The sequence below is a fragment of the Nannobrachium achirus genome (assembly GCF_963921795.1).
Source record: "Nannobrachium achirus genome assembly, chromosome: 20".
In the NCBI taxonomy this organism is placed as follows: Eukaryota; Metazoa; Chordata; class Actinopteri; order Myctophiformes; family Myctophidae; genus Nannobrachium; species Nannobrachium achirus.
This window is the reverse complement of record NC_137827.1, coordinates 17,071,276-17,085,675: the sequence shown is the minus strand read 5'-3', so window position 1 is coordinate 17,085,675 and position 14,400 is coordinate 17,071,276. Positions and strand designations below refer to the sequence as shown.

Below are 14,400 nucleotides of genomic sequence, written 5' to 3'. Positions count from 1 at the left end.
GGGGCTTTCTGACAAACTACAAATCACTTGACAAGAGCTGACAGGGAACGGAGAAATGCAAAGAAGGAACTGAAATCTCCATCATGTGTATCATACATGACTGGCCACGCCCCATCCTCCCCTTCAAAACTGCACTTCTAAACCATTTCTGATAAAGGTTGTTTGAGTGGCTACAAACTAACTCCTCTGAAACCAACTGGAATCATGATTCTTTAAGTGGTTATTTATGGAAGTAGATCAGGTAAGGAGATTTGCCTCACTCCCGCATATCACGCATTTGGTGCTAAATTTAGACACATATTAATACGAATATTCACCCCTGGGGCTATGGGTGTGTGTGCTGTGTACAGCTGAGCAAAAATCTGCATGGATTCAATGGGTGGGGTGGGGGGGTGACATGTTTATGAAAGAGGGTCCTGTGCTGGATATTCTAGAAAGGGATGCTTATTATTTGCATTCATATCAATATCAGTAATGTTCATTGATTTATTATTTATTATTTGTAATAACTATTCTTGGATGTGGTTATGAAATTCCATCTTATTTAGTGTTTATATACATATTATTTTGTATTATATACTGGCCAGGTGAGACTGTCGAAGGCGGGAAGGCCTCAATGTGTGATTATAATTTGGGACAGATTGTGTTCATTATTTGTGCCACTCTTTTGCAAAACGGCCCTGCCCGCAAACTTTGGAAGTCAGTCATAGCCAATCGGAATGGAATTCATATCTGACTCATACATCTTACGCACTTGAGTCCAGAGATAATGTGTAGTTATTTGAGTTTGGGACAAAATATTGGACAAAGAAATGGTAGCAAAAGATTTCAAATATTTGGGGTAGAGGTTTTTCCTTAGCCTACGAGTCTGCATGCAAAAGTTTCATGCCGATCACTCCAGTGGTGCCTGATATTAGCAGTTCACAGATGGACACACGGAAGGACAGGGGCAAAATCTCCGGCCTTTGGCCACCCACGCTGATGGAGATCATTATTAGTTTGTCTACAAAACCAGCAAATAAAAAAGCGAATTTTCTTATCAAAAAAATAATTGCACAAGGAGCAGAAGTTTAAAAACATGTGATTTGCTCAAAATAAAGTGCTTATATTCAATTGGTGGTTATTCTCAATCAAACAACTGTCTCTCTTCCCTTTACAGTCACATTTATCAACAATGTCACGGAGGACAGAAGGTTATCTGGCCTCCTCCCAGGACTCTGACCGGCTAGAAGCCAACCTGGAGAGTGCTGACCCAGAGCTGTGCATCAGGCTGCTGCAGGTCCCTACTGTGGTCAACTACTCCGGGGTGAGGTGTCGCCTGGAGAGCTGTGACCAGACATGGATGGTCCAGTTCCTGGAGCTGAGCGGTCTGGATCTCCTCCTGGAGGCACTGGACCGTCTCTCTGGTCGGGGACGCTCTCGCTTTGCAGACCCTGACCTGCAGCTGACCTGCGTCAACTGCGTGCGAGCGGTCATGAACTGCTCGGCGGGCATCCACTTCATAGTGGAGAACGAGGGCTACACCCGCAAGCTCTCCCAAGGTTGGTCCATGTTAGCATCTGTTGAGCAAATACCAGAGGTGGCTCCAGCGGGGGGCTAGAGGGGGCTTGCCTGTAAGGTTAAGTTGTATTGCAATGGATATTTGGGGGATGGAGGCACATTTTGTACTTTGTAAATGTTTGAAAATTTGAATGATACTGTACAAAAGACAATAATGACAATGAGAAACAGAAAACCTAAAGCAGGAGGTTGGTTGGTATCGTGCCATTATGAGGCCAAATCGAAAGATTTGGGGTAGAGTGGCCTAGTGGCAGACACAAAGACAGGGGTGAAAACATAATGTCTACCTCAGGCCTTTGGCCTGGTTGATCTAACATCCATCCTTCTAAATAGAGTAAGAGCAAAAGAATGGACGCAAGTCACGCTACAATATGTTGTGATTCATTTTGGATACCTGTTCCACAGCCTTGGACACGTCCAACACTATGGTGAAGAAGCAGGTGTTTGAGCTGCTGGCCGCCCTCAGCATGTTCTCCTCAGATGGTCATCGTCTGGCTCTGGATTCACTCGACCACTACAAGGTAAGTACAATGACAAAATGGACCATCTTCACTTGAACCTGATTGGTGCAATATTCATTTTATAAAGTTAACAGCCTTTACACTTCAAGTGTCACTTTCACTGTCTCATTCTTGATTACAAGGTTTTTGTGACTGATAAAAGCTTTACTGGTGCCCTCTAGTGTTGGACTGTGTGCATTAGTTAAGTCACTCTCACTTCTCCACATGGATATTAGGCTACATTCATAAAGTGACATGGATTGTTCTCCTCAGGGCATGAAGACCCAGCAGTATCGCTTCAGTGTGATCATGAATGAGATGCAGGCCACAGACAACGTGCCTTACATGGTGACCCTGCTCAGTGTTATCAATGCCCTCATCTGTGGGACAGACGACCTCAGGGAGAGGGATAGGATGAGGAAGGAGTTTATCGGTAGGCTGTGGCACCTTGTCTCCTTCACTGTTGAACTGCTGCTCAGCAATGTGTCAGCAATCGAGGCTCTCAACCATTAGCATCTGGCAGCAAGGTCAAGATGTGCTGTGCTGAATTAATTGTTAATGCAAAAGGCATTCTGCCGTGGTGAAAATCCATGTGACTGCAGAGGACAATGTTAAAAATACATCTGTCACTGGTTCTGTCTAAGAATAGATCTGATAACCTCGTTCTCAATTAGGTTTCAAAACACCAACCTCACCTTTCCAGTAATGCGTCTTTGTGGGGACATCATGAACAATGACAAACTCTACATCATGGAGAGATGAACAGCAGTTTTGCTGTTATTAACCTGTATATATTTGCCTAACTTGGCTTTTCTATCATATGTTTATGGACATGGACATCATTATCCTTGTGAAGTCAAGTCATTCAAAGAGACATCACTACCTGTGCAATGTTGTGATTGGCCCACCCATTTTGAACTTATCAAACTGCGAAATGTTATTTATTTTTCATTGTCTTGCAGGACTGAAATTACTTGATATGCTGCTCAGATTTAGGTAAGTATTCCCTTCTCTCTGTTATCATATTGGTTAAATCACTTGGTTTCCTATTTCTATATCAATACATTTCATTGAATGTATCATGTATAAATGAACTTTTTAGACAGATATCTTCGTTTACTTTAGACACATTACATTTTGAGAAAATGTTCCCAAGTTGCTTTATTTTCTTTAGTGGTATATTTCTGTCCTCTGAGCTCTGAAGCCTCCCAATGCCCTGTTGTATTTCTGTGCATTTCTGGCTTTCAGTGACAAAAAGGACAAAGACTTGATTATTCAATGTGAAGTTTTTAAAAAGGCCAAGGCTGAGGACGAGGACGAGCTGTTAAGGATCTATGGAGACATTGACATGGGCAATCATCACCTGGAGGTAATTGTCAATGCTGTATCAAACCCTGGGCATTAATATAACTGAGAAAAACAGCACTTGTTGCCTAGATTCAACATCACTGTGCACGCTTTATTAGAATAACATGTAATGACCCAGGGATGGTGTGTGAGTGGGCCTCACCCACCCATGCTTGTAGTATCCCTGTTGGTACCCATGCTCCGACCCTCACTGTCTTTCATCGGTATCTGTAACTCCTGAGCAAGCACAATACTGTATTCAATACTGGTACCAGATACCAGACTGGTATTAACAGTCTATATATTCTATATTCTCCAGTGTGTCACATTGTTTAGCCCTCAGTTTTAACACTGAAGGTGTGGAAAAAAAACTCAAACACAAACATTGTATCCGACAGAGGGTTTTTTGATTGATTGATTGATTGATTGATTGGTTGATTATTTTATTAGACAAAAATGGAGAATAGTACAAGTATAGTCAATACAAGAAATGCAGTACAGTACAAGTACAGTTAAACACCCTTCCTAAAAGGAACATCCCCTTTTACGGTCTTTTTTTACGTTGGAAGTCCAATACACTTTCTGGGTCCATGCTGTATTAGAGTTTATACAACAGGTAGTTTCGACGAAGCCATCTGATTGGCCGAAATAGCTATCTACCCGTGATGATAATGAGCATTAGGGAATGGGTCTCATCAAACAAATAAATCAGCTGTGCCGGTCGCAAAACTATTGTTTCTGTAGGCAATGCCTTCTAAGTGGCTACGCTATAGCAGTTTTCATGTGAAGTTCAGGGACATAGTAGCAAAATCTGTCATTAAAGGATTACACATTTCTATCGAATATCTCAATTACACTGAAATGAAGTTGACATGTTTTTTTTCTTTCTTTTTTTAAGGGTAACTGTTGTATAATCGCAATATTACACTTGAGGGTCGTGCTTTATCATGATTATCGGCACTTCACCCTGAAATCACACCCAGCCATGAGATGTTAATCTAGCCTAGCCAATGTGAACTTAATTTGACCATGACATTACTTAACTCAAGTAAGGTCTAATGAGACCATGCACAATCATGTTATAATCTAAACATGCTGGTTGGCAAAAAAAACACCACAGGTAAAAACGGAGAGCATGTCACTTTATGACATGTGTGAATCAGCTGTTTTTGCTGACCACAGATAATGTTTACGTCATTGCATTTACTGCTATTGGCATTGTCATCTAATAAAACTACTCCATCCAATAAACCTGTCCATCCTACAGATGTTGCTGCATCTGGGGCATAATCACTGTGACATCTGGCAGGCCCTGGAGGCTCTGACTAACAGAGCCAACCTGCTGGCCCAAGACTGTGAGTTTACACATGCATTTAGATGAATACAAACGGAAATCCAGATTTGTATGGTTTGAGACTTTGGTTCAATTTGTGTTTTTGTCAAGTTAAGTCATAGATCATGATATGTTCCGATGTGGTCAACAGACGTATATATATATATATATATATATTGGCCATTATTCACATGATAGTGAAAAGCTAGTTTCCATCCCGATTGTAATTTAAGAGCTACATTGTCTCTGTGTGAACATTGTCAGAGAGTGGAGAGTTCCGGCTCAGATGGAATCCTCTGAGAATATCATGCATGCAACCCTTGTTCTTCTCCAAAAAAGGCGAGAGCGAGGCAGGTCTTGATGAGGTTGATGGCCAGCTGGAGAGCGAGGCAGGTCTTGATGAGGTTGATGGCCAGCTGGAGAGCGAGGCAGGTCTTGATGAGGTTGACGGCCAGCTGGTCAGGAAGACCATTCAGACAGACGAGTTGGATGGTGGTCCACCTCCACCAGCGCCCCCGCCCCCACGTCCAGGGGCGGGGGCAACAAGGTCAGGCCGACGCCCAGACAAAAAGATGAAGAAGCTCAACTGGCAAAAGATTCCTACCATTTCTGGTGAGTGTAGGAACCCTGTGCATTTTCGTAAACTCTTGAAATATCGTCAGAAGTACCGTAGTAGACAATTTGAAACGATTCATCGATCTAATGCAGGGGTCTTCAACAGGGGGTCCGGGACCCCTAGGGGGTCCTCAGAGTTACTACAGGGGGTCCTCTAAATCTTTTTGTGATAGAGAATATTTTTCTCCTTTTTTATATTTACCCTAGCGTCCATATTTGGAGAACTTTAGACAAAAATTGCAGATCTACAAGCTCAAAACGCCTCGCAGCGCGAGGCGTTGTGAGCTTGTAGATCGGCTATTTTCGGCAAAGAGCTTTGGTGTAGAGGGGAAAAAGAGATGACTAATTACAGAGTGAAAGGTCAAGTTTATTAAATGTTGACGGTTCAAGAATCCAAAATACACTGATGATTGTGCTGTCAAAAGATGAACTACGGTATATTGAATCTATTGACAGGTTGTGGGGGTCCCTGCTTCCTCTCTCTCAACTAAGGGGTCCTTGGCCTGAAAACGTTGAAGACCCCTAATGAATGATTAGTCTTATCACCGGGTTAGAGCTCATAGAAATATAAACCCTGGTGTTGGGTATAGGACTCCTACTAGTTGACATTGTCAACTCCTTTTTGCGCCTCAACACAGATCACTCCATGTGGGCATTGGTCCAGAAGGTCCCTCCCCTTCTGGAGCCTGACTACAGCAGCATCGAGGACCTCTTTCACCGTTTCCCAGTGAAAGAGAGCAAAGTCAAGGGGGCAGCTGCTCCGGTCAAGAAGTCTAAAAAGGTAGTCAACACTCAGCGCAGTGTCCCAGAGCTGCAGCACTCCAAAATGATGAGCGATCCAATGATATGATCTATTCTAAGTAGTTTCCCTTCATCCTTTTCTCCTTCTTGTGTAGACATTCTGTGATGATTACACGAAAAACTTGAAACTGAACATATTCCTGAAGCAGTTCAAGTGGTGAGATATTTTCCCAATATTGTTCACGTCACCATGTTGTTCTGTCCCTGGCTGAGTATCCCCACTCTCTCTCCCTTCTACCACCCAGCTCAAATGAAGACTTTGTAGCTATGATCCGGAATGGGGATCGGACAAAGTTTGACGTGGAGATGCTTAAAGAGCTTCAAAAACTCCTTCCAGAACAACAGGAGGTTGGCACGACGAGCACATTTGAATAACTTTGTAAATATTCTCATCCAGAAGGTTACTTTTCATCTAAACGACTCACGTTGTGAATCACTTCTGCTTCCATGTAGATTGAAAAGTTGAAGACTTTTCAAGGAGAGAAAGACACCGTGGCTAATTTCTACATCTCACTGCTCCCTGTCCCATGGTAAATGTTTTTTAATTTTTATCTATAGTCTCTGTCTATAGAATCTGTCTTAAATTTAACTATTTGGTTTCGTGTCTGCAGTCTCATCAGATGCATTTCCCTTCTTGCCTTTCCAGCTATGAGTTAAGGATTGATTGTATGCTAATTTGTGAAGAAACAGATTCAGTGATAGAGATGTTCAAACCTCAAGTCCAACTGGTGGAGGAAGCCTGCCAGTGTAAGTCAACAGTATTCTCTTAAAATACATTTTCCATTGCCGACGTCTCACACTGAACCTTCTGTCTAACATGATTATTCAGTCAGACTTTGAATTAATATTTTTCATAAGTCATTAAATTATGAAAAATTGAAAATACAACCAGTCTGACTTTTCTCTTATTAATGGAAACTCTTGCCATTCCCATGTTTGAACATTAGCAATATACATCTATATTTTCTCAGCCCTCAGGGACAGCAACCTCTTGCCCAGTTTCTGCAGGCTTATCCTGGATGTGGGAAACTTCCTGAACTATGTAAGAAGTGCTCAATTAGATGTAATACTCACTGACATTTCAACTGTGATCTTGATCTTAATAAGATGTCTGTCTACATCCAGGAAAGTCAAAAAAAGAATGCAGAGGGGTTCAAGCTTAGCACTCTGCCACAGCTTTCTGAGACCAAAGCCAACGAGGGTGGCATCACCTTGCTACATCACATCCTGGAGGTTGTTCTTATGAAGCTTTAGAAACCCTACTCCCCAATAATGTGTTTATAAATAAATGGCATATTTGCAGATTTTTAGCCATAATCCTAAATCATTCTAATGTGAGGACAAAGAACTTCCCAGTCTTTGCCAGCCTAAAATAAATAATTTACATGGGAGACTGATAGTGTTTCCAATGTCTTTGAGAGGCATAGAACACGTCTGAAAGTATGACAGTGCCTTGCACAGATTTAAGATTTTTCAAAAATAGCAGATCTACAAGCTCGCAGTGAGGCACTCGGTGCCGCGCTGTGAGCTTGTACATCTGCTATTTTTTAATAGTTAAATCATAATGTAGTGGGTTACAAATGATGGTTAAAATGTGTTTTAAATACCAAAAGTTCCACTTTAACATACTGTCTTGTGCAGAAAGCAGAGAAAAACTATCCACAATTGTTGGAACTGCAAGATGACATTGAGAAATGTGAAGCAGCAGCAGGGTAACCTAATTTCCAGCTACTCTAGTTTAGGTTTTCATTTTCACGGTTCATGGATCTGTAATTGCCATAAAAAGCAACTGTGCCACGATTGTATTTGTCTTCAGAGTTAAGCTGGAGTCTATCCAATCAAAGGCTACTGACTCACAGAAAGGCCCTCAAGAGCCTAGTATAAAGGAAATAATTAAGGCCTTACTAAAACGACTAGAGGACACCGCCAAGAAGGTCTCCAACTCAACCGAAAATGTGAAAAAACAATATGGAAAGGTCATCAAGGTAAGTACAGATGTTCTCCACCTTATCTGCATGGAGATGACAAACAGAAAACAGCCACAGGAATCCTCATGCTCCCCAAATCGTCCCTTTCCTCTTCAATAGGAAAGCATGGAGGCATGCAGAGCTTTAGAGGAGCAGTTATTGAAGATTGACAAAAAGAGAAGAGAGCTGGCTGTGTACCTTTGTGAAGATGCTGATCAGCTCTCCCTGGAGGAGCTCTTTGGAACTATGAGGGATTTCCGTAGACTCTTCATCAAGGCCTTGAAGGTTAGGAAGCTTGCTGTTGATGTTGTTCATGGCTCTGAACGATTTATCATTTGTGTCATATTACATGTGCTAACCCATTGCTGTGATATTGTTTATTTAGTTAACGGCTCCTTGGTGCATTGCTCAAACCACATGGCAACTGAAAAAGGTTTTCTGTCACTTTATTCTCAAACTGTGCAGCAATTAACAACTAGTCCTTGGTACACAGCTCCAACTCCACTGACAGAGACTTAAACTAAATCTTTGACGGAAATCATATTTGTGTGCAGATTACAAAGAAAGAAAAACATGTTGGGGCGGTGTAGTACAAGGGTGTAGCGTAGTAGGGCAACTTAAACAAAATAATGGAACAAACCCAACCCGTCCCTAACTATAACAACTTAACTTTCTTCGTCCTGCGGTCGGCACCCGGGCATGAGGATTGCTCCCCTCCAGCCACCTATGTTGACCTCCAGGATCTGCCGCAAATCAAAACTCTCCACTAAGGGTCAATAAAATAAAGAAACAGACACAGAGACCCTAATCGCCCGCGGTGACTCAGGGGTTTGCTTTTTTTCTCCTTAACCCTTGTATTCACATCCAAAATCTGCAATTTCAGTGGGGCCAAATGCTCCCTCTCCCTCTCCAGCTCCTACGATAGAAAGTGTGCTGTGTGAGTGTTGTATAAGAGGCCGAACACTACCTGCTTCAAGAAAGTATAATGTGACACAACTAGAGGTTCGCGGGCCTTCGGCCCGCTCACATCTAGAGTCCACGCCCGCTAAAAAAAATAATAATAATAAAAAAAAAAAAAAAAAAAAAAGTAAAAAAAAAAATTAAAAAAAAATTGGGGGGGGGGGGACTATTGTGGCGGAACTATTGTGCCGCAGCGCACGTTTCCGGTCGGACATATTTGACCGCCGGACGCACTCGAGAGAAGTGACTGTTAAGCCTCTGCTATTTCTCTGCAGCAGGCACATGCAAACACAGTGGTGTCAAATTTCCCTCTCTCTCTCTCTCGCTTGCCCGCACCCCCTCCCCTGTTGCCTCCTCTCTCTCGTGCTTAGCGAATGAGCGGACGGCATAGGGTTAGGGGCGGTACTCCTTACGTCCTAGACGACTACCTATGAGTTGAAGTCGATGTAAAGGGGGCGTGAAGTGGGATGCGGCTCTTAGAGGAATGTATATATAAGATAAGATGGGACGTTGGAAGGAGAGGTCCTTATATACCCCTAACCCAGCTGTACTCAGATGGTCTGATGGCCTGCACTGAGGCTGCCAGCTAGACCAGTGGTTCCCAACCTGTGACCCCAGGGGGTCCCCAAATTATATTGGTTGGTCCCCAGATGTTTAACTTAATGTGCAGTGCAACATTGTTTTCTCACTCAACAGTAAACAAACCAACATAAAGTTTGAGTCTATCGGGTATCTACACAAGTGACAATTTAAGGACTTTTCAATACCTCTAAAATGACAAGAGACAGAAATTGTGAAAATAACCGATCTACATGCTCAAAGCGCCTCGCAACTTGAGGCGTAGTGAGCATATAGATCGGCTATTTTCACTCTTACAATTCCAAAGTGCTCGTCCAGTGCTCCCCCAAGTTCAAATATGATTATTTTGGGGGTCGCGGCCTGAAGAGGTTGAGAACCACTGGGCTGTCACAGTAGCACATTTCAACAACAAGGCACTTTACTTGCCAGAAAATCCAGAAAGAAGACCTGTCCCAGACAATGAGAGCTTTGGATGGTTCATAATGATCATCAGAGGCACTTTAGAGCAGTTGTTCTCAAACTTTTTACATTTCAAGGTCTTCCCTTAACTCTGACAGTATACAAATGGAACCAAATGGACCCGTTAGGGACCCTTGAGAGTCGATGGAATCTACTTTGAGAACCACTGCTTTAGAGGCTACATGTTTCGAGAGAGTTTTCCTTGTCTGTTGCTCCTATTAATAAGATTGAAGTGATTAAATCATGTTTACTCTCCCACCCCCAGGAAAATGAAACCAGAAGAAAACAAGCAGCCAAGGTGGAGAAGAGAATAAAGCAAGTGACAGAAGAAGAATCCAACAGACCGAACGGAGAGAATAGGAAAATAAGTGAGCTCTCTCTCTCTCTGTTGTCCTTACAGTGCTCTACACGTGAAAGAAACATTAAAATGATCATTTATCTTAATCCCTCTGCCCTCTGTCCCCACCAGACAAAAGAGGCGTTCTGCCACAAAGCGACCGCATCGTCGACCATCTCTTGACAGGCCTCCTGAAAGGTGTCCCCCTCAGTGTGACACGTCCCAGATGTGATTCGGAAAGACTCCCCTCTAGTGGAAAACATAGAGATACTGGCACATCTGGTAAGGACAAGAGGTTGTGGCTTCCATCCACAACTCGATAAAGTAAATAGCACCACTCACTTCACACTAGGTGTGTCAATCTGTCATTGTTGTATAGCTAATTACAACAAGAGCTAATTCCCCGCGTGGGAATCCCTGTGTGGCTGATGTAGACATGGATGAAGAGGAGGGTGATGATGGGACTTTAAAGAAAATGGAAGTGGAGAAAGCAATTGAAGCTACAGAATGGGGTGAAGTTGTGAGTGGGGAACCCTCAGACCCCAATGATGCAGCAGTCAGTAAAATAATCCATGAAGGTAATCCATGTTTGAACTCAAATTAAAATCACATTAGTAATGCTAGTCTCTTCTTGGTGTGTTTTATACTGAGGTCCTTTATTACTGGTTTTGTTTTTATTGCATGTTACGCATTTGGATTTTACATTTGATATACACATTATCATACAATGATTTGTATTTTATGAGTACTTTATTTATCATTGAGTGTGAAATCAGTGTGCCAAACACATTGTTTTATTTGCTATTGTTTATAAAAACCTCACCACTAAAGTAATTTCATCATGGTGTTTCTTTGCCATTTTGTCTCTCTGAAACACAAGGTAACAGTGGAGGCGGACAGAGCTGTGTGTTACTGTGAGGTAGGTCATATGACACTCTAGGGCCCTATTATGATCCAGGTCTTATGCCTTATGCCTTAACTTCTTTGCCTTTTTTTACTATTTTGTTTTTGTTTTTTAAATATTTCAAATAGCTGATCTGCAAGTTCACAACGTGCAGATGTAGATCAGCATTGAAGTATTTAAAAATGTTTTTCAAAATAGTGAAAAAAAGGTAAAGAAGTTAAGGCATAAGGCATAAGACCTGGATCATAATAGGGCCCAACATGTTTAATGAGGACCATAAATCTATTGGCTCCATTGCTACCACAACGTTGTCAATTAACAAATTATCTGTTGGTCTAACTCGGTAGTTCTCAAACCTTTGAGAACCAGGTTGTTCTGGAGACTCTTCCTCAGAGGGGTGGTCTGAGGAAGAGCCTGGTGGCTCGAAATGTTACAACCATTAACATTTTGTCACCTTTTATTGTCGAGAAAAATTTTATTTTTGCATAAGTCAGCTCCTCGTGACACTGGCCACGTCTGGTAAAATCTCCATCTCCTAATTGAAAAGGATCATGCCGTTCCCACCCGTTTAGTATAATGGCAAATTCCCCTATAGTATGACTGGTCCAAAATAGCTGCCTATATTGTTTAACATAGGCCTACTCTACCATACTAATATTATGTTATAATTACATTTTAATCATTAAAATAAGCATTAATTAACAAGTCTTTTGACTGGATTTTAAAAAGGTGTAAAATTTATCTAAGTCTAACTCCATGGTTTCCCCAATTTACAGAGCTTTTCAACTTGTGAAGACTTCAAGAGGGTTGTCCTATTGCAGTTCTCAAAGTGGATTCCAAGGACTCTGTTCCTTTAATTTCTGGACGGTACACATTAAAGTGTATTACCCCCTCAGGCCGGGAACACTTTGTGTGTATTACAGTATGTAGTACAGTATTTTATTTTTATTTTTATTTTTTATATGAAAGCCAAAGGTGTAAGCTATCAAATATCTTTGGAATCTTGTTTCTTTCTAATTGCTACAGAAATCAGACTTAGGTCTTTATAAGGCTTTATTCAAATCGGACTTAGGCCTAAATGGGTTAAAGGGATATTCCACTTTAAAAATAACTTCAGTATTTAGATATTTGATAATTCATTTCCCCCCTTCCAGGACCTTCTTATACAAACCCATTATAACTTCAATCTCCATTCTAACCATTATAGATTCAATGAAAACAACTGTCCTTTTTCTGGTGACTCCTGACACCCTCCGAATATGTGAGCAGGCCGTGTTATTTCAATACGTTTTTACATTTATTTTTTATAATCTTTTATTGTATTTAATAATTTTCAATTCCCCAAAAGATTAATAGAAATCAATGAAAAAAGTCATCGAAAAAACACAGCCTGCTCACGTATATTCGGAGGGTGTCAGGAGTCACCAGAGAAAAGGATGGTTGTTTTCAATTATCTATCATGGTTAAAATGGAGTTTGAAGTTATAATGGGTTTATGTAGGAAGGTCCTGGAAGGGGTAAATTAATTATCAAATATCTAAATACTGAATGAAGAAATTCAAAAACTGTCCTGGGTGTTCCCAAGAGCCTGATTAGACGATAAAATGACAAAAGGTTTTTTTGAAGGTGAAATATCCCTTTAAGGGGGGTCTAAATTGACCCATACAAGTCTGTAACTCTGACAGCAAATGGAACCAAATGAACCCTGACAGGTTCATTTGGTTCCATTTGTACACTGTCAGAGTTAAGGGGAGACCTTGAAATGTGAAAGTTTGAGAAACACTGTCTTATTGTATCTCAGTGCTGTGTCAGTTTTCTGTCTGCCCTTATTTTGTAACCTCCAGTAACCACATACAGTAAATGGTACTGTTTAACCTAACAATATGCAGTCATGTGCTTCCTGAGAATTGTTAATCTGGCTCAGCTGAAAAGATATATGAAATATATTCTCTTAACTTAAAATGATCTTAAACTTAGCAACTTTTGTGTTTGATTATATGACATAATGGTTTACTTGTCTGCCAACTTAAATGCCTCCTTTAATGCAAGAAGTAACTCTAAAGGGGTTGAACTTTTTAGATCCATTCTATCTCTTCGTTTTTTATATCAAGAGGAAAAAGGAATACCAAATAAATAATGGTCTTAACAGTAATACGTTATTTACTGTAAACAAAGGATTACCTGTGTATAAGAGGATAATCTTTGATGCTTCAGATGTGATATTTTGTATAGGTCTATTAGTTGATTGTAAATAAAAACACGTTTTGTAAGCAAGCTATAGTAGCCTAGCTACTAGTAGGCCTATACCAAGGGGAAAATACAATTTGGCGACTTCTTCATGGGATCATTTGATATTTTCATATAAACAGCATATCAATTTGCTATTTCTAATTACATTAGGCCTATAATAAATTGTGATGTTTTAATAATTTCAATAAAAAGTGAGTTTACTCAGTAAATGACCATTTTGTTGGCATTGATCCTTTTTAGCATTGTGTGGCTATCTAGTGACTGTCACTAGATAGCTATTGAAATGCCTGGATCCCGAGGCTACTCAAACAGACTAGATTCTATATGTTTGATCTTTAGGTGGTTACAGTACGCGCCACCAGTCCAGACCATGGGGACAGTTACGCACAGTGGTGTAAAGTACATTTACTTACGTACGTAGCCTACTGTTATGAGGTAGGCTACTTGTACTTCTACCTCACTACATCTCTGTTTCAAATATTGTCCTTTTACTCCACTAAGTGTATTTGAACACTTTAGTTATACTTTGTAGAGTTGAATTATTATTACAAAAACATAGGCCTACATTACCACTTCAGCCCGGCTGTAGGCCTATACATTTATTTCATTTGAAAATAGCCGATCTACACGTTCACAATGCGTCACGATGCTTTTATTTGCATGACAAATAATTTAACTTTTGGTACTTTTTGGCTACATTTTGTTGGCAATACTTGTACTTTTACTAAAGTCAATTTTTAATTCCGGACTTTTACTTGTAAAAGAGTATTTATATTGCAGCTAGGCTAT

General features: G+C 40.8%; 1 protein-coding gene across 1 annotated transcript; it reads left to right on the top strand.

Moving 5' to 3' along the window:
* Nucleotides 1-1,174: 1,174 nt before the first annotated feature.
* inf2 (inverted formin 2) lies at nucleotides 1,175-10,641 on the top strand (the record flags this gene model as incomplete). The annotated part of the gene is made up of 19 exons (XM_080750866.1): nucleotides 1,175-1,541; nucleotides 1,966-2,081; nucleotides 2,334-2,493; nucleotides 3,023-3,056; nucleotides 3,309-3,429; nucleotides 4,675-4,762; nucleotides 5,080-5,352; nucleotides 5,994-6,136; nucleotides 6,252-6,313; nucleotides 6,402-6,504; nucleotides 6,610-6,686; nucleotides 6,803-6,903; nucleotides 7,128-7,198; nucleotides 7,282-7,389; nucleotides 7,798-7,868; nucleotides 7,973-8,141; nucleotides 8,244-8,408; nucleotides 10,387-10,440; nucleotides 10,591-10,641. The coding sequence occupies 19 exons, from the start codon at nucleotides 1,175-1,177 to the stop codon at nucleotides 10,639-10,641; spliced, it is 2,334 nt and encodes a 777-aa protein (XP_080606992.1).
* Nucleotides 10,642-14,400: the final 3,759 nt, after the last annotated feature.